This window comes from Heterocephalus glaber, unplaced genomic scaffold (assembly GCF_053883595.1).
Source record: "Heterocephalus glaber isolate CG9 unplaced genomic scaffold, H.glaber_assembly_v1.0 deba00001509, whole genome shotgun sequence".
NCBI lineage: Eukaryota > Metazoa > Chordata > Mammalia > Rodentia > Bathyergidae > Heterocephalus > Heterocephalus glaber.
The window spans coordinates 15,072,812-15,094,683 of NW_028258325.1; the positions used below are offsets into that span (position 1 = coordinate 15,072,812).

At 34.4% G+C, this 21,872-nt stretch overlaps 1 protein-coding gene across 4 annotated transcripts in view; it reads left to right on the forward strand.

Moving 5' to 3' along the window:
- The window catches only part of Slit2 (slit guidance ligand 2), a 342,324-nt gene that overhangs the window by 273,229 nt on the left and 47,223 nt on the right, over positions 1-21,872 (forward strand). For all 4 annotated transcript variants that reach the window (XM_087187403.1, XM_087187404.1, XM_004847219.3 and 1 more), the window contains 8 exons: positions 963-1,106; positions 2,642-2,808; positions 3,709-3,841; positions 6,877-6,945; positions 9,163-9,234; positions 9,737-9,808; positions 11,496-11,567; positions 14,456-14,619. In XM_087187403.1, the coding sequence (XP_087043529.1) occupies positions 963-1,106; positions 2,642-2,808; positions 3,709-3,841; positions 6,877-6,945; positions 9,163-9,234; positions 9,737-9,808; positions 11,496-11,567; positions 14,456-14,619 (893 nt within the window). The remainder of the gene's footprint in view (positions 1-962; positions 1,107-2,641; positions 2,809-3,708; positions 3,842-6,876; positions 6,946-9,162; positions 9,235-9,736; positions 9,809-11,495; positions 11,568-14,455; positions 14,620-21,872) is intronic.

Below are 21,872 nucleotides of genomic sequence, written 5' to 3' on the forward strand. Positions count from 1 at the left end.
TTTAAGTCTTGCTTATACATGGTGATCTAGAATTTTAAAGCAACACTTCGTTCATTGACTTTTGCCTCTTTCTCTTATAGTATACTTCCTGGCTTATATTCTAGAGACTTTTAGGTCATTACTTCTTGTTTATAAAAATTAATGCATTAATTTCTCTAGATTTATGAATAAGGTTTAAGGAAACTACATTTTATGTGGGAGTCTAGAGGTGTTTTTGTTTCTTTTCGAAGCCTCATATATAAACCATTCAATAAAAATTGTGAACTGAGCCAGTTCTTGCTAACGATGAGGAGATGAAAAGTGTTAATCTAATTAGTAGCAATATGTTAAAAAAAGTTTCAAGGTAAATCTATTTAAACTTCATGTATACAATTGGAATGTATAGCTCTTGCCTCTTTTTGGGTTCTGAACTTAGAAACAATAAATTTTCATATGTAAAATGATTTGTGGAAGTTTTATGGGTACTCAGTCATGTTTAGTTCCCCAGAATCCTGTTTGCCACTGTCGGTCTCTGAGTCCCTGAGATGCCCTCAGCTCCTCATCTGCAGCAGCTATTGATTATTTTCTGTCTCCTTTCTGTTCAACCTCAAATGTCATACTACCCTGAATACACAAATCACAGGACTCCAAGGACTCAGAGCGCTGTAGGTGAATTAGGCCATTATGCAACCGTGCAAACACAATTATAGCATCAGAATAAAAACATTCTCCCCGCATCATGGGATTGTAAATCCATGCAGGCTCACCAGTGCCTTCTGCAACTGAGTTTAATCATTGATGACTCTGAGCATTTCATTCTCGCAAGATGTTCTCAGTAAATAGCAATTTCTAATGGCAAGAAAACATTCAAAAACAGGAATGAAGGCTGCCGTACTTGAAAAGGATTATTTTGATTTCCAAATAGACAATATTGATTGCCTGATGCCTCATTTTGATAACAATGTCTTCTTTTTCTTCTCCAGGATGTTGAGAAGTAATCGAATAAGCTGTGTAGGAAATGACAGTTTCATAGGACTCAGTTCTGTGCGTTTGCTTTCTTTATATGATAATCAGATCACTACGATTGCACCAGGGGCCTTTGATACTCTGCATTCTTTATCTACTCTGTAAGTATGCAAAAGTAGTCTTTATGTATGAGTTAAGCCAGTGCATTATACTTCTTATTTTTACTAATAGTATTTTAATACATCATTAGATATTTCATAAAAATGTGATTGAGGATTCAGGTATTTTTAAATGATAGATTTATTCATGTTAAATTTAACTTTCCTAAAAATACTACCTACCATCTTACAGTAAATTTTAAATGAAATTATACCATTTTTTTCAGTCAATTCATTTTTATGGTAATGAACTGAGTGACTGTCTTAATTTCTAAATTTTAAAATTATTTATTATAACTCAAAAGTGCTGAGAATAAATGAAATGTTATATTTTTTCCAGTGTTCTCACATTGAAGTGTTTCAATGTAAATATCATAAAAATGATTGATAGTGTAATTGTTCAGAACTATGCTCAAAAGTTCAGTCACAATGACAAGAGATAGATTAAGATGATTACCAGGCCAACAATAAAAGGTGCTCAGAAGAGGGCATTTAGTGCAATTAGGAAAACACTGAAGCAATAGGTTAAGCCTATCAAAGAGAATGTTTTATGTAGATGGCTTGAAAATAAAGAATATTTGTTGGTCTAAAGATAGAACTCAGAAAATACACACTTTTCTAGACAATGTACTTCAGAGTTTTTGTATGTCAGTGTCTGAAAAGCAGCACTTGGAATTATGAATGTTATAACTGATGATTTCTTGGCCAGGGTGGCATTCAAATATACCAGTCTAAACCAACACGAGGGGAATAAAGACGGAAAGAATAAAAGCATATTTAGCATAGCTCAAGTCACTGAAGAAATAATTCGAGGGAAGCAACCATCCATCAGGAAAGCACTTAATCCTTTTTCCACATAAAATGTGACATTTTACATAGAGTGACTAATTTGTGCATATTAAAGGTGGCATGTTTATAAATAATGGGATTGTCAATAGGTTTGTGCTGAAGTGGTGAAATGCCAAAAGTATTGAGATTTGTAGAAGTAAATTCATTTTTATAACTGGCATTTAATCAACTCAGCTGTCAGTTTAGAAAGGAAACCTATTCTCTGGAGCAAATAAGAGATAGGAATCTTGAGATGACAAATTAATGAAATAGCTGTTGTCAGGTGAAACTCAGTAATATAAGGTAATCGGCCTTCATCGTTATATTAAATTACTGCATTATCAGCATAGAGAAGTTTGACAGTAAGTCAGATTTCTGACAAGTTTAAATTATTTCTAAATGAGATATCTATCATGGTCTGCAGCATAAACTCCAAATTGCTGCCTTCACTTTATTTTTTTGTGTGAAATTATTTGGAGAATTATCTGATATGAAAGTATCGTTGCTCTTAATTCACAGACATAAATATTTTAGCAAAAGTATGCATAGCATACTTTTCATATGAATGAGTGTGAATGGGAGGATGGGAATAAGATTAAACGTGAATTATTCCAGCACAAATAGTGTGGAAAAATGGTAGCAGGGGTTTTTAAGCAGTAAGAGAATGAAACCTGGAATTAAACAGTTCATTGCTTGCCTGTGGCGTTTAGAAACCTCTTGGCCAATCCTTTTAACTGTAACTGCTACCTGGCATGGCTGGGAGAGTGGCTGAGGAAGAAAAGGATTGTGACAGGAAATCCTCGGTGCCAGAAACCATACTTCCTCAAAGAAATCCCCATCCAGGATGTGGCCATTCAGGACTTCACTTGTGATGACGGTAAGAAAAGCACGCCCATCTTTCATCTTTCGCCATCTGGCGTTCACTTGACAATTCTGATGCTTCTCTGTGCAAGTAGGTAGCAGGTCATAGCTCGGTTCAGCACATCATGAATAGCTGTGTGACTTTTGCTTTGCTTTGTTGTTTGCTTTGTTTTAATAACAGGGCACCTGTTTTTGCAGTCTGCCCTTGTACATTGCCAATCTACTTGATTTGTGTTTTTCAGTGTTTTACAGGATTTTCTAATTTCCACTTTGTGGTGGATACTATTTATATAGCTTCATTTTAACATTTCTTTACTATCCTCAGCATCTCTTTTAGGAACTACTCTTTTCAAATGAAAAAGGCAATTGATTTATAAAGTAGTAGGTCTAGTAAATCTGACAGAAGTAATATTTTTCACATTTTTATGTTCTCTTTCTCTATTATTGCATTTGATTCTCATAATAGCCCTACAAGGTAGGTAGAGCAGGTTCTGTAATTACTGCCAGTGAACAGAGAGCTAATGTGAGCTGTGTATTTTAAAATGAGGGATGCATGTAATTTTCACTTAACATTTTAGGTTAATCTGTTTATGTATCTTCATGTCTGTCTCCTTGTAACTTTCCATAATTTAGTTGGTATTTATATATAATAACTGAAAATCATAATGACCAAATAAATAGTATAATTATATTGGTAAGACAAACGGTTGATCTTTTATGAAATTCTGCCTTAGGCATGTTGAAAATAGTGCTATTATAGTGTCAATGTATATATATTTATTACTTTATGCATAAGTGATATAAGTGATCATCAGATGCCTCAAGATTCTTGTGATTATTTAATGATATAAAAACTTTTTATCCCCACAAAAAAAGCACAAATCTGAGTTTTTCGGTATTTCTTCTGACAATTTAGGAAATGATGACAATAGTTGCTCCCCACTCTCTCGGTGCCCTACGGAATGTACTTGCTTGGATACAGTAGTCCGATGTAGCAACAAAGGCTTAAAGGTCTTGCCCAAGGGTATTCCAAGAGATGTCACAGAGCTGTAAGTACAGCTTATCTTTCCCTTTCCATGACAATTATTGCTTTACACATCAAGGGGAATAGAGGTCAAATGAAACTATTTAGAATCCTGTTCATAAATTACATTCTATGAATACTTAATAATTATTGTATAAAATCATAAACTGGTAATTTTAAAAGGCAGTTCAGAGACCTTTGGCAATTACAGGTTAGGTGTTTTCCTTTTTTCAAGGTAGCAATTCCTAGTGCTTTCATTATACTGAGGTCCCCATGAAACTGCATCCAAAGATAGTAAAATATTAGATAGCTCCCACATGTACTTGCCCCCATACCCCTCTTTTTGTGAGCCAGTGTTCCAATGAATTAACTTTGGGAGATTCTTTATAGTTTATTTATGGTGTCTGGGACATACCATATGGTTAAATCTTCTTTACCTTTATGACCCCTGGGAAAATATCTTAACCTCGTTTGATAAGTAATTGTCTGGGATGTGAAGAAAGTGGCATTATTTTTTCCCTTAAAAAGACATACTGTTTTGTTTTGTTTTGTTTTGTTTTTACCTTGAATCAGAGTCCTTTAGATCTTAGAAGGTAAGAGGCCAATTATCTCTGACATTTTTTATCTTATATTTAAATACAAATTACATGGCCAAGATGCACATACCTAGTCCTTTAGACTTCTGATCGTCAGCCCACATTCCCTGGCTGTAGACATGGTACATATGTAGAATGAATTCATCAGAGAATAAACTGTTAGAATAATGATGCATACATATCCCTCTCATCTCATTCCTTTATCCATATACTAAAATTTGACATGCAAATGCTTGATAAGCATCCAGTTTTGTCATTTTGCCTTTGTTTACTTTTTGTTTTTACTTATGTGGAACCATGGATCAACAATGATTTAAATCTACATGTAATTCATGCAGATGTGTACTTGTAATTCATTCAGAGCCATGCAAGTATTCCAAATGAGCACCTTTGATATAATTTTGGCAGCGTACAACTTCTGATGAAGAAGATAACACTTCAGTTTTCAAGGAATTTATTTTTCCAATCACAAGGAGTTCACAGATCCTACTTTGCTTCTGAATAAACACTTAGAGGAAGAAGGCATAATCTTAGACGTGCATAAAGCAACCCTCTTAAATTTGAACTTCCGTCAAGTGTTCAGTTTCTCCCATTACCAATCACAGTATTTAATTAACTCTAAGCACTGCTTTATGTGTCTGTGTAATTACTGAATTTCTATTTTAGTATGTTTTTATTTCAGAAGATCACATGACCTCTTAACTCACACTCTTCTGTATTCAAAGTTTTGATTTTAGAAATGGCCCAGTGAGGAGCATAAAATCCAGATTATTGTAGATGTTCAACATCTCTTTCTACTGCTTTAACTGGCCTGTCTTGCTCCTGTTGTGCATTCCTCATCAAATCATATTAAAGATTCTTTAATTTCAGTATTAAACTCCATTGAAGAAACTACTTGAATCACTCTATGCCATCTTTGTTTCTGTGTCAGTTGAATCTTCAGCCTGTTTTAGTACAATTATTGAGTGATATTTTTTTTCTCTGAAGAAAGATTGTTATAGAGATGAGAAGAGTATTAACTCATCTTTTGGAATTCAAGTTTAACCTCCCACCCACAAAGCTAATTCTTAGAACTTTCCCAAGTCAGCATGATTCTTGTCACCAGTAACATATAAGACTATATTAGAAAATTTTAGTATGTGTATTATATTAAATTAATAAAGAATTTGGCAAAATACGTATCAGTGGACAAGTTTGAGTAAATAGTACCCATTAATTTTAATCAGTTCCACATAGCTTTCCCTTTAGATTGTTTTACATAAAAGTATTCACAGTACACTTTTTCAATCTTTTTTGTCCTGCTGTAACATTTTCTGGAATAAAACAAGCGTGCTGATGAACATGGGATGGTGCTTCCCTCTAGTGGTGTAATGGAAATCTTAGCTAGAAGAAAGAAAAGGAGACTCAGAAGAAGAAAAGGAGTCAAAAGATGAAGTCAGAAAATTTGAGATGGCATCAGGAGTTGTATTATATCCCAACTCATAATCACGCTATTGAGTCCATATTTTGAGGATGTAGGCCTTTCCCTGTATATATTGTATTCGTTTTGAAACATTAAAGATGGATTGTTAGCTTAGGCAACTTCTTACCTACTTCTATAGCCAGCAAAAATACCAGTTTCAATACAAAATCTCAAGATTCACCAGTACACTGAGCTAGGAGAGGCCATGCGTCTGATGTGCCAGAATTGTTTGCAGGCACATTTATAGTGGCCCACATTACTAGAAGACACTTGTACCCTTTGCAACCTATATTCTGGGAAAGCCTTAAGAGGAGATGAAATTTTATTTTCTTTTTGTGACGTCATGGATATAACTTCCAGCAACTTGCCAGTTAAAAACCTATTTCAGATTATTATTCTGACTACTTAAATAAAAAGTTTACTTGAATGTGATTCAAGTACATAGATGCTACATTTGTAAAGTTGGTGTCATGATATTCTATGAAACCTCTTAAAATTGTTAGCACCGAGATGATATATGGTGGGTAAAACTGTTTTTAAAGTATTTTTACTTCTAATTATATGAAAATTACAAAATATCTTGCTAAAATATCTATTAAATGTATTGGTACATATTCGGGCAGTGAAGAATTTCATGTAGTTTTTCCACATAAACGAAAGTAAACTGGAAGCCAATTAAAAATATAGCTCACTAAATAAACCTGGCTGACATACAAATGGCTGGATGTTGCCTTGTTATACTAGATAAACCACAAGAAACTGGACTCACCAGTCTGTCCTTGGTTTTTTAGCATAATGATCCACAAATCATTCTACTGGATTGGAGCACTATACTTCTTTCTCATTATTTCTCTTGCATAAAGATTCCAGCTTGGAGGACGATATCTTAAAGAAAAAAATGCCAAATGGTTCCTTATTTTAGTAAAAGTAAAATATTGTTCATTTGTATAGGATTCTCTGTTCTTATTTCATAGAAGCATAATATTGTTTCTTTATTTTTAGGTATTTGGATGGAAACCACTTTACACTGGTTCCCAAAGAACTATCTAACTACAAGCATTTAACACTTATGTGAGTAATGTATTTTTCTACCTTTAACTTATTCTGTTTCATAAAAATGGGATGCAAGGGGCAGAAGATTTAGCAAGCCCTTCAGATGATATAAATCATTTCCAGTGAGATGCTTCCCTCCTTGATCACTGTGGCTCTGGATCACTAACCACATCTTCATTGAATATCAATCAGTCAGTGGAATGTCTGAGAAAAGATCCCCTTTATTCAGCAAAAGACAAATAAGAGGAAATCTACCTAGTCAAAAATTATGGAAAATGTAAAGCTTGATACATCTACTAAGAAAATAAACTACTTTATGTTAAGCTAAGGAGAGAAAGATAGAAAATGATACTATTCTTGATTTTATGCAAATGATGGTTTACAGCAGAACTTTACTAAAAATATATTAAGTTTCATATACTGTTTCTAGTGTAAAGCATTATAAAGTAATTTATGGCTACAAGTATTAAAATGTATTTCCAAAAATCCATATTATTATACTATGTTTAAATAAACTAAACAGATGCTGACATTATGACAGAAATTTCAAAATATTTAATTTTTAAAGTTTAGTTTGAAGTCCTCCTAAAATAATGTCTTTTATCTTTAATGTAAGCAGTCTCTGTCCATCTGCAAGTTATAAATACAAGAAGGTATTTAAATGTACAAACACTTCAATCTAGCGATGTCCATAATATTTTATGATGGTATTAATCTTGTTACATATAATGTCACATTATACCAAGAATAGACTTGGTAATTGATGAAACTGCAGAACATATGAAAATCAGCGAACGTAGTAGATGTCAATAGAAAAATACTATATCCTTAGTTTATCTCTTTCATTTCATAGTAAATATGGCTAGTTTTGGAGGAAGATTTGTTGTGTTCTTAGAATAAGAAAGTTTATTTCTAATTAGTGAGTTTTAAAACCTAGAAAAGCAGAAAATATTACCCGCCCCAATGTAAACTTTTCCTAGGTACCAGTATGAGCAACCAGTCTGTAGTAATGATCAAACTACATAAATGACAAATGATTAAATTAAGAAAAAAGAACTTCTAATATGCCTTCTTCCGCCTCTAGTTACTTACTTGATGGCAACAACTGATCTTGTATAGTTTTTTCTGTTAATTCATTAACTTGCTCTAATTTTCAGAAGATCCCTTTAACAGGTTTGAGTCTTTCTGGGTCAGTTTGATTATTTCAAACCAGTGAGAAATAAGAAATGAGACTTATGGACCCATAATTGGTTTTAACAGTGACTCATTAAACAAATGACTTCTGCTAAAATAAATGCATTTTTTTTAAGTTTAGATACAGTACTTGAGAAAATAAAAATTTGGATTATAAAGTTCCTGTAAGTTTCGTACAATTCTCACAATTCTGTGTCCACTTTACCAGTATTTTGATATTTTAACCCATAATGAATATCTTTAATCTTTTCTGAATCCTCCATTTATTGATAGTTTGGATTTTGCTTCATAAAAATAGTGAAGAAATATATTAGTGAATATATATGTGTGTGAGAGAGAATATAGATGCACTATATGATGAATAATAACAAGTTCATGGAATATAAATTGTGGCAGTATTTACAAATACTTTTGCACTGATAAAAATTCAATGTCTCTTAATTATTCATTAAGAAAACAATTATGAGGGCAGAAGTACAGGTATTTTTAATGATAACATGAAACATAATTAAATCAGGGGTACCTTCAGTTCTCAGATTTGAGTGTGTGTCTTAGTGAGCATAGGCATCACTGAGAATAAAGTTTGTGGATCTGATGGGATTTTCAAGAACAACAGCTTCTTTCTCATCTGCACAATGTACTCATCACGGGTCTCCTCCAAGAAAGCTTTCTGTGGAACAGCTCAAGTCTTGTGGGTGGAGGAACAGTGTAATATGGTGAACCTTTCCATATGAAGGAAACTTCCCATACTTTTCCATATTACCATATGAAGCTTCTGCTCTGAAATGAGAATATCCATTGTGCCCACGCGTTATTGACAAGACAACTGGTTGCTCCCAATTTCAGCGGGACAGTGTGAATAAGTATGAATAACATTGCAATCGACTCTGGAGACTGATGCAGTTTGGTTTTTTTTTCTGGTTGATAGCTAAATTCTAACAATACTTCTCCAACTATGAACAAAAAGAGCCTTGTCTAAGAATCACTAGTATTTTTATTTTGGTTAATAGTAGATACCATGTCTTTCTTCTTCTTTTTTAGAGACTTAAGTAACAACCGGATAAGCACCCTCTCGAATCAGAGCTTCAGCAACATGACTCAGCTTCTCACCTTGTAAGTGTGAAAGAGGCAGTAGCTATATATTAATTCACTGGGCAGAAACACACTTAGTATGCACACTCAGTTCCTGGTGAAGAAGACAGTCCCTACCCTCAGGGAGTGGAAATTCCACTGAGAAAAACAGACAAAGCCTCATTACACAAACAGAGGGAGATGCTAGAGAGTGTTGGATTCTATAAAGGCAACAGTAGCTTATTATTTCGTTTGGGTTGAGGAGATCCTAAAGGATTCCGGGAGATCCGTAAGATAGACTTTGGGGAAATAGAAAGGGAATGATTGGAGTAAAGGTAGGAATTGGGAAATACTCTTAATTAAGTTTTATTTAGGAAATAAATATGTTGTGTTAGGGAGACAAAACTAAGATGAATAATGTACATTATGTAAATATCCTCAATTTAGAAGGTGCTCAGATGACCCATTTCTTAACTGCTTTATTTTAAAAATGACATTAAGACAGTATTGGATTCCTGCATAGAATAATCGTATGTGCTTTCAGAATTCTTAGTTACAACCGTCTGAGATGTATTCCACCTCGAACCTTTGATGGATTGAAGTCTCTTCGATTACTGTAAGCATTCCATGTTGAAAAATTACCCCTCTTCTCAGGGATCAGAGCATTGAGACATCTTTTTAATGATTTTACTGCTTTGTTGATTTTTGGCTATTTTCAATTATATGCATTAGGATCCACATAAATTTAGAAATAGGAAAATTGTATCTGACTATATCATTGTTCAGCAGCTTTGTAGGAGACAATGTAATTTTCCCTTTTGTAATATTTGTTGCTACTGTAGTCATTTGATATTATGTTACCTTAAAATATGTTTTATATAGCTCTAATTAATTTTTAAATACAGGAAAGCAATTTCCATAGAAAGCACAGTATATGAATACAGTTTTACTGTTAAATGTACTCTGTATTAAATAGAATATGATCAATCTCACTCCCACACGCTATAATTAAAATTAAAACAATTTGATTTGCTTCTCTCTTTTTTATATGGATTTGTTTTTATACTAGAAGTATTTACATAACGTTCATAAGGAAGAGCTTTTCTTACTCTGCCATAAGCTATTTTTATTTTTAACATCTGCTTAGAATGTTTCCATTCTGTCTTAAAGAAATATTACACAGCTGTTTAACAGGTACCAGTATCCCATAGGTCAGAAGAACCATGACTTAGATAGTCATCCTCATTGTTACATAATGTGGCTTTGTTACAGATTTTTATTATTCTATACAGTGTATGAGGAAACTTTCTATGCATTTACCTTTGTGCAAATATACTGGCATATCGCAATGACAGAGTAGGAAGGTGCGGTCAAGTGTGTTGAGAAGATACCAAAATGAAGTGTGCATTTACCTCCCAAACAATATTTTCCCAATGTACACATTTTACCATCATATGTTTAGTACTTTTTTAAAAATACTCTTGAAAACACTGAATATTATTGGTCCTTTTATTTTTCTCCATGTAATAGATTTAAAATTATTTTCCATTCCTGCTTTAATTTCCATTTTTGATTACTAGAGCATTTAAATATATTTTGTTTATTGAGCATTTGTGCTTCTTATTCTAAACAAAGCCCCAACATACTGTTTTCCCATTTTCTATTAGGTAATTTGTCTTTTCATTATTAATGTAGATGTCTTTGTACATTTACTATGTAACCACATCTTTCAGGCCTTTTTATAGAAAAAATAATCCTTGTAATTTATACCACTGCAAATATTTCCCATTCTGTTCTGTGAATGGAATTTCTGCCATATGAATACATTTTTGTTTTGTTTTGTTTTGTTTTTTGATACCAGGGATTGAACTCAGGACCTAGCACTTGCGAGGCAGGCGGCAGAACCACTGAGCTAAATCCCCAGCCCATGAATACATTTTTATTTCAAAAATTCACCACTCTTTGCTTGACTTCTGGGTCCTACATCATGCTTTTGAAAGTTTAACCCTAATCCCAGGATTATACAAAGGAGTACATTTTCTTTTAATAAATTGTTACTTTTATTTTTATATTTAACTCTCAGTCTGGAATTATTTTGGACAGATGATGTGAGGTGGGAGCATGGGAACTCGCTGTTTTCTTTTCTAAATATATATTCAGCTCTATCGATGCTATTTACTGAATACACCCTTTTTTGCACTCATTTAAAATGCTTATTGTTAACTAAAATCTAATGAATGCATGGGAATTCCTCTGAGTTCTTTGAAATACAAGAAATTTAATTTTGTGTTTTCTTCTTTCAGCTCCTTGCATGGAAATGACATCTCTGTTGTGCCAGAAGGTGCTTTCAGTGACCTCTCTGCCTTATCACACCTGTGAGTACCTAGCACATGAGTATGGAGGTGTGGAGGGTCAGGTTCTCCCAACTCAGAGGATTCGAAGCAGTCTTCTGCCACACCTTTTATTGTACCATCATAAACTGTGGCTGATTTTATCTTTCTGTAAAAAATGTGAAGACTTTAACCTAAATATGATGCTTTCTACAAGACAGCTTTAATTTACCCTTTTGGCTTTTACTGTCCATTATTTGAACTCTCTTTCCTTGTCTAAGAGAATCTTATATAAGCATGGATCCCTGAACTCACCAGCCTTTTTCTCATTGTTCTCTGCTTCTAGAATATTGGCTCCCCTTGAATTTCATCTGGCCCAACCCAGCTTTTCTGAGTCACATCCCAATATCCTCTCCACTAAGAAGCCTACCATGTTCCATAGAGTAGATTCATTTCTTTAGCAAAAATTACTTATAATCGACTATGATCCGTGGAAAAATAAATTTTACATAGTCAAACTTTGTAGTCTTGTAGCGGGAGATAGGTTGTGTTTCTGTTTTCTTTTTCCATTTCCTATACTGGGAATTGAACGTAGGGCCATCACAGTGAGCTACATCCCCAGCCCTTTTATGTTTTAGTCTTTATTTAGAGATAGGATCTCAGTAAGATGCCCAAGCTGGGCCCCAACTTCCAGTCCCCCTGCCTCAACCTCCCATAATCCTGGGATTTACAGGCATGCACCACCATACTTGGCTTGCTTGTGTTTTCTTTCATAGCAGCCCATGGTACCACTAATCAATTAAAATATATATGATAATCATGGCCCCAAAAGTTCATTTGTATGGAATTGAATTATCTCATTGTTACTAAGTATCATAATAAGATCATGGCAAACCTTGAAGGAAATTTACAGATCAACCCTACGATCCAAAGCCTCCATGGGTGACAGTTTGGCATTGGACAGTTATCTGTTTCTGCGTAAATATCAGTGTCATTTGGGACTCAGTTCCCATGGAAGAGGTTGCCTGCTGAGTTACTTCGTAGCTTTGCACTCCCTTCTAAATCACACAAACACCAATAAGATAAGAAATTTAGAAAATTGAGAAGGGGAGGTGGTTTGTGGAATAGAATCCAGTAGTCAGTCATGTTACAATTGAATCTGCCTTATGGGAGCTCTGTTATCAGTGTGGGTTCTTATACATCCACCTATCAGACTATTAGGGGCCTTGCGTTCATACTCCTTCCACTAGGCTACTAAGTCCCCAAAGCAAGACCCGCACTTTCTTGTCTTTGAGCCCCAGCATCTAACTCCAAGTCAACATCAAAGCCAACATGGCCGCCATTCGTATCAAATACACTGAACAAAGCCCTTCTCTCAGGGTGCAGTGCTACTGCACTGTCTGGTAGAGAATGCACTATAAAGGAAGAAGTGGAGAGTCTACTGGAGTTAGGGTCATGGATCAGGAGAGACTACACAGGAAGAATGCTGCTTGAGCCGAGTAGAACTTCTCCGTGTGTGACCACCCTTCCTTCTGCAGCAGAGTGCAGTTGGAACTTGCTTTGTTGTGTGGTCTGTTCTACTTTGTACTTTATTTATGCATTTGTCTTTTATGCCTTAGCTCCTAAAGGGCCCTGCTGTATTCCCTTTTTCCCTGTTCTCCCCTGTCATAGTAAAGACTTAGCAAATGTCAGTAGAGATGAGATCCAAAGGCTCAAAAACATCATTTTGCTCATTTTTAATTTAGAAGTGTTTGAATTTCACATGCGTATGAGCACATTTTTTACACTTGAATTCTTGGATAAAATTGGGCACTAAATTGCTAAATGTAAACTATTATGATTTTAAGTATATTTCAGAGTTACCTCAAAAAGAATAATATTATATGTGCTTCTAGATTACAGACATAGAGTTATTATTGATCAGATATTGATTAATAATCAGAAATAAATAAGTTTTTAAATACTACTATATACATCTACTACTTGTGCCCAAGCTTTGCAAATTTATTAAACTATAATTCTCTCGACTCAGACTCTAATCTTAAAGTAGATTGTTCATAATATTGACTTCATGGAGTTGCTATTTCAAACAAAATGAGACAACCCTTGTCAATGGCATAGCTTAGCTTTTGCAGATAAAAATCATGTAATAAATATTAGCTGTTATCTTGATGACTTTTCTATGACTACTGTTGCTTCTGAACCAAAGTTTTGAAAGGAAGCAACAGACTGGTAAAGGTCCATATCAGCTCTAGTAAACTAGTTTTATATATCTTTATTAATTCATGCCATTCTTTTAGCTCTGTACCTTTGTATTTACTACTCACTTGCAAGTTCCATCTCAACCTTTTCATTTTAACTGTAGCTATCCCTTTAAATACCTAATTCTAATTATCTAAGAAAGCTTAGACTTTCTTAACCACCAGCCCGCTCCCCAGAAAGTTAGTCTGCTCATTCAAAGCACCTTGTAAATATATCCATTAGTACTTACTTCTCATGAAAGTGATTTGTGTATGACTATATTCTAATCTCTTCAGCAAGAGGAAAGTCTTTGGAGCTAACAAAAACGATGTTTTATTCGTATTTGAGTCCTCAGAACCTTGCTCAGTAATTGCATTCTCAATAAATAATTGATACATGGCGAAACTGTTAGTCTGCCCCAGGGAATGCTTAAATCCAACATAAACTTCCTCTGTAAGTATGAGGACAATTGGAAAAACCAGGTAAGTGTTAAAATCAGTGACAACTCACTACATCCAGCTGTACATAAATCGGGGAATTTCCACTGTCCCCATTTTATTCTTAGTTTTTATCATCAGTAAATCCATGGGGATTTTCTATTGAGCATCTCTTTGAATTCTCTTCTCTTAGGAAATAACAATCCTTTCATATTTGTGTGTGTATGTGTGTGTGCTTTTGTGGTGTTTTTCCAGAGCAATTGGAGCCAACCCTCTTCACTGTGATTGTAACATGCAGTGGCTCTCCGACTGGGTGAAGTCGGAATATAAGGAACCAGGAATTGCTCGCTGTGCTGGTCCTGGAGAAATGGCAGATAAACTGTTACTCACAACTCCCTCTAAAAAGTTTATATGTCAAGGTATGATATGATCATTTGTACTTCTTTTTTAAAAATAGCTAATGACAAAAGAAAAAGACAACTATTTGATGGTAGACTTCAAAGATATCATTGAGAAGCCCCAAATGGTTACTTTTCCGCCTGACCTGATGAAGACAGAAGTTACCTGAGATGCTCAAGTAAAAAGTTGAGCTTTTCAAAAATCAGATCTGTTGGAAATGACTAAGGTCATTTACATTTTTTTGAAAATGTAAGTACAAATGCAGAGAATACAATTCTAGAAATTCCTTTCACATCCTCTAATTAGTAAAATGTTTTGGTTTTGCCTTATCTGAATGTGGCCTGCTCTTAGGGCTGCCAGGGCCCTGTGGCTCCCTGATACCAGGTAAGGAGAAATGGACCCTCCTGTGTGTCCCAGCCAAACCTCTGACTCACCTCATGTGCTGCAAACTTGCTGTGCTGATGCTCCTCTTCCTCAACTGTTGTTCCTCTTCCTTTTCCCTTTGACGTATTTGTGACTTCTAAATAGTACCTTTACAACGATACTGTTTTCCTCTCTTTATTACAAGAGTAATACATGCAAAAAACTCTGAACAGGAAAAAAATCTGAAACCTAAATTGAAAAATGTAAACAAGAAACATTTTATTTCTGCAAGAATAAATAAAATTAACCATTAATCATACCACCTTGATATAACACAATTCAACTTACTTTGTGTATCTTTCCATTTGGGGTAGTCAAATAAATGAATGTAGGTTTCTTACATAAAATGGGATAGAGGGTACCAATATTCTTAAATCAAACATGCTTTAAGAAAGCCAGTGAGAATTCTGTGGAGGAGAAAATTTCTTGAAATTTCTAAATGTGTGATCATAACATGTTGAATAAGCATGTTTTATGTGTAAAACTAAATGCTAGGTGTTGTAGACCACAGAGAGAAATGAGCTGTGGTCTTCCCTTCCAAGACTTGCTAACCTGACCAAAAAATAAATAAACTTTCAACAACTGAACATTTGTGTGGAAAGGACACGTTAAAGTAGGTGACACTAAACAGTGGATTGATTATGCTCTCTGGACTCCATGCTAGATGGGGTTAAATCCTAGCTTCATTCCCTAGAAGTCAGGTAACCTGACTTAATTACTGCTCCAGTCTGTGTCTCAAACTCCTCGTGTCTATCTAGTACTATCAACTTCAAAGGGTCTTATTAAAATTAAATGAATTGATACATACAGGGAATACGCACACTAAGAACACAGTGTAGCTTAAGATTTAATTGAATTATAGCATTTCAAAATACCAACCAAAAAATGTGATGGTAGACACTCCATGATTTGTTGAAAAAGAAAGAATTTTCAAAAACTATATATTCCCAACTGTTTTAAAATTGACATTTCTAATGCTTATTTTCATAACTTTATATATTTGCAAAAGCATTGCAATTTGCAGCACATTTTAAGTCCAAGTGGCAGGTAGTAAGTCCAAACAGAGTGCCTTGGTGGTAACTTTTTTTTTCCTTTACTGGGGATTGAACTCAGGACCTTGCACTTGCAAGGCAAGCACGGTGCCACTGAGCTAAATCCCGGGCTCTAGCACATTGTAAATATTAACATTTTAAAATACATTTCTTCTGCTGATCTTTTAAATGTATTTGGTGGAATCTTAATACCACATCTAATTTTAAAAGAAACAAAAGCAAGATCCTCCTTAATATATTATATTGTTCTACCCCCAAAACTTCAATTTTTTTTGTTGAATTTCTGTATATAGTACTTTAAAAAAATGTATCACTCTTTGGTACCAAAAGATGAATATTACAATTGGAATTTTTTTAATTTTCTGCTATCAAAAGTCTGTGTGTACATTTTTTCTCTAAATTGAATTATTGTCATTAATACTAAGGCACCATTAATCAAAACCATAAATATTTATGTATTTTAAAAATATTTTTATTAAAAACTAAAAGTATACTTTTATTCAGGTCCTTCTATGTGATTATGTGTGTTTATTGCAAGAACCTTGTAATTAACAGCTATTTCAAATTGTTCTTTTATAATCTTAGATGTTTCTTTGGGGCAGTTCCCCATGCTAAGTTTTGGTGGACTGAGAATACCACTGTTTTGTGAAGTGGGAGAAAAAAGATTATCAAAGGGAAAGTTAAAGAGGAAAGTAGCATAAAATCTTGTTTTTAGGCATGTTATCTGGCAGATTACATGGGAGTGTTGAGAAATTACAAATTGATTCTGCTATGCCTCTCTGAGCCCAGCAATACCCATACTTCATTTTGAAAAATGATGGTGCTTCTTTGTGTTTCTTAAGTTTACAGTTCCTCAGAGTTCTTTCTTTCTTCAGATATTTCCCTTTCTTGCTGCCTTCCTACCTTCTTTTCTTTCTTCCTTTTTTCTGACATTTCTTTAAAAAATTTTAACACAATTTTGAAAAGTTGCATCCTTATACTCTACTCTTAGAACATCATAGTTTGCATTAATTTATTTGATGTTCTCCAAAATCTAGCATATACACAGTACATGCCTGTGTATTTAACTCAGGATTTATCTGCTTAATTGGACGTGTGCTTTTACTGAATGACTATAACATCTTGTGTACTCAGTGCAGCATAAATGGAAATAAGCTTGAGGAGAAATTGGTCCTTATCAGCACTGCTCTCTACAGATTTCTGCAATGAAGGCAATATTTTCTGCCTTCACTGTCTAATGTAGTAGCCCCTAGTCACATGTGGTTATTGAGCAGCTAGCAGGTGGCTAATATGATAAAGGAAGTGAATTTTCCATTTTATTTATATCTAAACTTAAAATATCCACATGAGACCCATGGCTACTGTCTTGGGTAGTACACTTGCTGCAAGGACTCCCAGGAAGAAATCGAGTCAAAGGAGGTGGCTGTGGAATATTTAATTGCAGTCTGTTCAGACAGACTGACTGACGAGTGTGAGGATATTTCACCAGGTTGGCAGACCCACAGGAGCAAAATGCATGGTAGGAGAATTCTGTACCTGCTGCAGATCCATCAGGAAACAGCTCAGCTGAGACTTGTTAATTGACAGAATCCATCAGCTGAACCTTGACAGTTTGGTTTAATATTCACTTCTGTATCAAATCAATAGGTCACATATTTTTCAAGGTGTACTTTACATTGAGCGGCAAAGAACACAGGTGTTACCAGTTGGCAAGCAGCATACACATTTGAGAGTCAAAATATACGGCAGTAGCATTTAGCAGACCTTAGGATTTACTCAGTTTTCTATACCTTAATATATTAGAATGATGGCAAGCACTGAGATTCATAACACCTTCTGCATTTGTGTCAGTTTGTCAAAATATTGTGAAGTTTTCACTGTCTTATTAATTCTCTGCTCATTCAAGATTTGTGACAGTTCAGACTGAAAATTTGCCAATACACTACTTCTACTGATATAACAACAGTAACAGTGATTGCTCGCTTCCTTTTTGAGTGCTTTTCATTATGCTGAGCGTTTTATCTTATTTTTATCTTTTTAATCTTCACATTATTCATATATAAAAAGTCATTTCCCCATTTGAAAGTTGAAAATATTGTATTTAAAGTGACTAAGTAATTTATTCAAAATCACTCTGCTGCTGAAGAAAGAATCAAATTTGAACCCTGAATCTGACTCTAAAGCTTCCTGCTAAAATTCATGCCATAATTTTCAGTAAAAAATTTCCTGAACAAATTGACAACATTAATAAGATTGTCACCCTACTCTGGAAACATATTGAGAAAATGGAAGCTTTGAACTATCCTCAAATGTGTTACTAGAACTATTAACTCATTAGAATTAGATTGGTAGAAGGCAAAGTATTCTAATCTATTAATTAAAATAATTCACTCAAGGAAATCTCCTGAGTTTTGTGGTGTTGAAAATGCATGCTTATGAGCTTGAAAGCAACAATGTAATGTTTCTTTAAGTATTTTATAATTTAATATTTTCTTTTTATTTAACTTAGCCCATGATTATGCAAATGATGCAATTTTTTTATTTATGAAATACATGTAAATATAAACTCCAATACTGTCAGTATGTCATTTCAAATTACAGTAGGAAGTATTATTTATTTAAAGACATGTTTACTTAGCTATATTTAAATATATTTTAATTTTTTCTGCAAGAAAAAATGTTACACAATTGAGAAAAATAGCATGACACATGGAACATTGTTAAATTCTAATACTCCCTTTTTTATGCTTCTGGTCTAGGGAAGTTCAGCTACAAAAACAACTAAATTGTTGCATTTTTTCATGTTTAAGAAATTAATTAAATGCTTAAGCATTCTAAGGAGTGAGCACTGTATTGGAAATGAATGATACACTCTTTGGTTCATTTAATGAATATTAGTGGAGTTCCTACTGTGTACCAGGCAGAATTCCATTGGGTAAAGAGTACAATAGGCAGTACAGAATTAAACCCCTGTCCTCGTGGAGTTTGTACTTTACTAACAAATACATGAAATAGAAAATTCTAAAATAATCATAGTAATAATAAGGAAGTTTGGTGATAGAAATATGTATAAGACGTCAATAGTATATACTCCAGCCTATCAGTTATGGCATTGAAATGATACTGCACATACTCCAGGCCATCTGCTGATTTTCACACCAAGACAAGTGGAACTGAGAACAGAACACAGAAGAGTGGTGGAGGAGACCCAAGTGGCCATGAGCTCAAATAAATGGGCAGGAAATGCTGCTAAAGAATTTCACTACTTCATTAGTAACCATCAAAGAAACCATCAAAGAAACCTGAAAACTTTGTGATTCCTAAAATGATTAACAATCATCACCCTTTGTTTGAGCTCTTTCTCTTATTTTTATGTATTAAGAATCCTGTGGACTCTAGAATTTCTGGCAAAATTCCTTGTCTCTCAGTAATGACATTGCAATATTACTGGTTTCTTTAGCAAGAACATCTTACTTTTAGGGAAATTTTTGACAAGCTTGAGTGAAACCTTTTGTTTTATGTCTCAAAATTATTAATATTATCCTTGATCATTTAAGTATGAAGATGATTAATTAATTTATCCCAAATGAGCAGTAGTGAAAAATTTACTCCTTGGATCAATTTTGAAGACAACTAAATCAAACCCTTTTTACACTTTCAGATTTATACAACTGAAATAGCCTTAAATTTAAGGGATTATGATTTGCCCATTTGCCGAGGGAAAAAATTGTTTATACATAGTTATCTGTCAAAAGCATTTTTTTAAATAAAAAAGACCATTCTTCATGACATTTTTTAACATTTAAAACTGTAAAAATAGCCACCTGCCCTGCAAGCACAAGGACCCAAGTTCGATCCCCGTGCCAAAAAAAAAAAAAAATCTGTAAAAATATTAACATTTATTTTAACAGGTAATGAAAATCAACATTCATGCTCAGTTCTTGAATACTTTACATCCATATTCTCTATAATACAGTCACTCATAAGATAACTTTTTCTTTTCCATTTAGCTTAAGAAGTTCATTTGCTGGCCTAAGATCACATGAACATATAGTAAATGTCTAAGCCTGGTGATTCAAGAAGAGAGAGAATTGACATTTGTGGGCTTTTTACAAATTATGTAATTCAGAGTCACATGATTATAACCCATCCAGTGTAGACCATCTTCATGTCAGCTGAGACCATAAAGGCACCAGTGGCTTCCATCTTCCTAACTTAGTGGCTTGTGTCCATTTTTTCATGCTTGCTCTCCTTTCACCTTAGACAGCGATGGCCTTTTGTACTTTCTCCTTGCCTCTTTCTTCACCTTTTGTTGACCTTTCTTTTTTACAAATTCTTTGATGTAAGTGTAAGTGTGTTCTACCCTTAGTCCTATAATTTCTCAATTGATTTCAATTCATGGCTTTAAATATAATCCCAGGGCTTTTATTATAAACTTCAAATTCATATTTCCAGTCACTCAGATTTCTCCTCCTTAATGGTTGCAAAAATTTAAAAGATATTTCAAACTATGCTTTCCCAGTCTCCAAATTCTTTTCTCATTCATACATGTGTGTCTCTACTGCTGAAATGGGTTTCCAGAAACTCAGGCATTTGCCTTGGTTTGATAGCCTGAAACTTATCCTACTGCCCTGGCACAAAGTAGATCCTCCATACATATTTGATAAATGAATGATTTAATGATGGACTCTTAATAAATACCTTTGATATTAATGCTTAAGAAATTCAGTGATAGCATTAAAATCACTAGTTATATAAAAGCTTCCTTACAGTTCATTACGCCTGACATCAAATATCGCCTACATGTTTCTTGAGCCATCTTTGATGTGCTTCTGGCTTTATCCAAGGGCAGCGCTAGAGGATTTTGTTATTGGACTCGTGTTTCCAGGGGATGCCAGAATGAAGGCAGATTCTGGTATAAGTTAGAAATTTTTATCTGGAGCTTTTGGTAATAAATCAAAGTGAGATCTAATCCTCAGTGGATGGCAGTATTGGTGTCAGGTGCATAGCTAGTGATTTGAGTCAAGTAAGCAAGTCTGCCTGCAAGCTTTAATGGATTTGAGGTCCAGTAGTTCTTACATTAAAGATTAAAGTAAGTGACAGAGACAGATTGTTAACCAAACTTTCTCCTCATTTTCTCTTTGAATTATTAATCTAAACACACCTCCACCCACATAGCTGGTACTATAGTTCTTTCTTAAGTCAAGACCACATCTTAAGTCAATCCAGTTAGCCAGGACTCGCTTCCTTCATTTCAGTGACAGTAGAAAATATCTGTCTTTTGGAAGCAAGGCTTCTTTTCATCGCTGTGGCACACATCTCATGAGCGCTAATTTGTTGGTGGTTCTTTAGCACTTCTTGGAACCAGTTAGCTTTAAAAATGAGAAGGTCTTGAAGATTGCAGTCGCCTTCCAAGTAGCCATGCAAGAACAAAGAGAACATCCCCTGCTTCTTATTCTGTCACACCTGGTGGTTGTCCAATTCCCAAATCAGAGTTGTATTCTTTAACAACAAAAAATCACCAACTCCAAGTGATGTTACCCAGTGGGCAGTTACCTTCTCATGCCCATTTCTGTTCCTCATGGTTTCCATGGTTGCCCCTCCAGTTAAGAAATCTTATCTTCTAGCACATATAGAAGGTGATCAGTGCAGTGAACTCTGGATGAAACATAAATGGCAAGCTCTGAGTTGCCATTGTCTGTACGAAGATTTGGACAAATCAGCAAAGGACTGTCTTTCTCCTTTTAAGACAATCACTTTTGCTTTAACCCAGAACACTCTTTGGAAGTCTAGGAAAG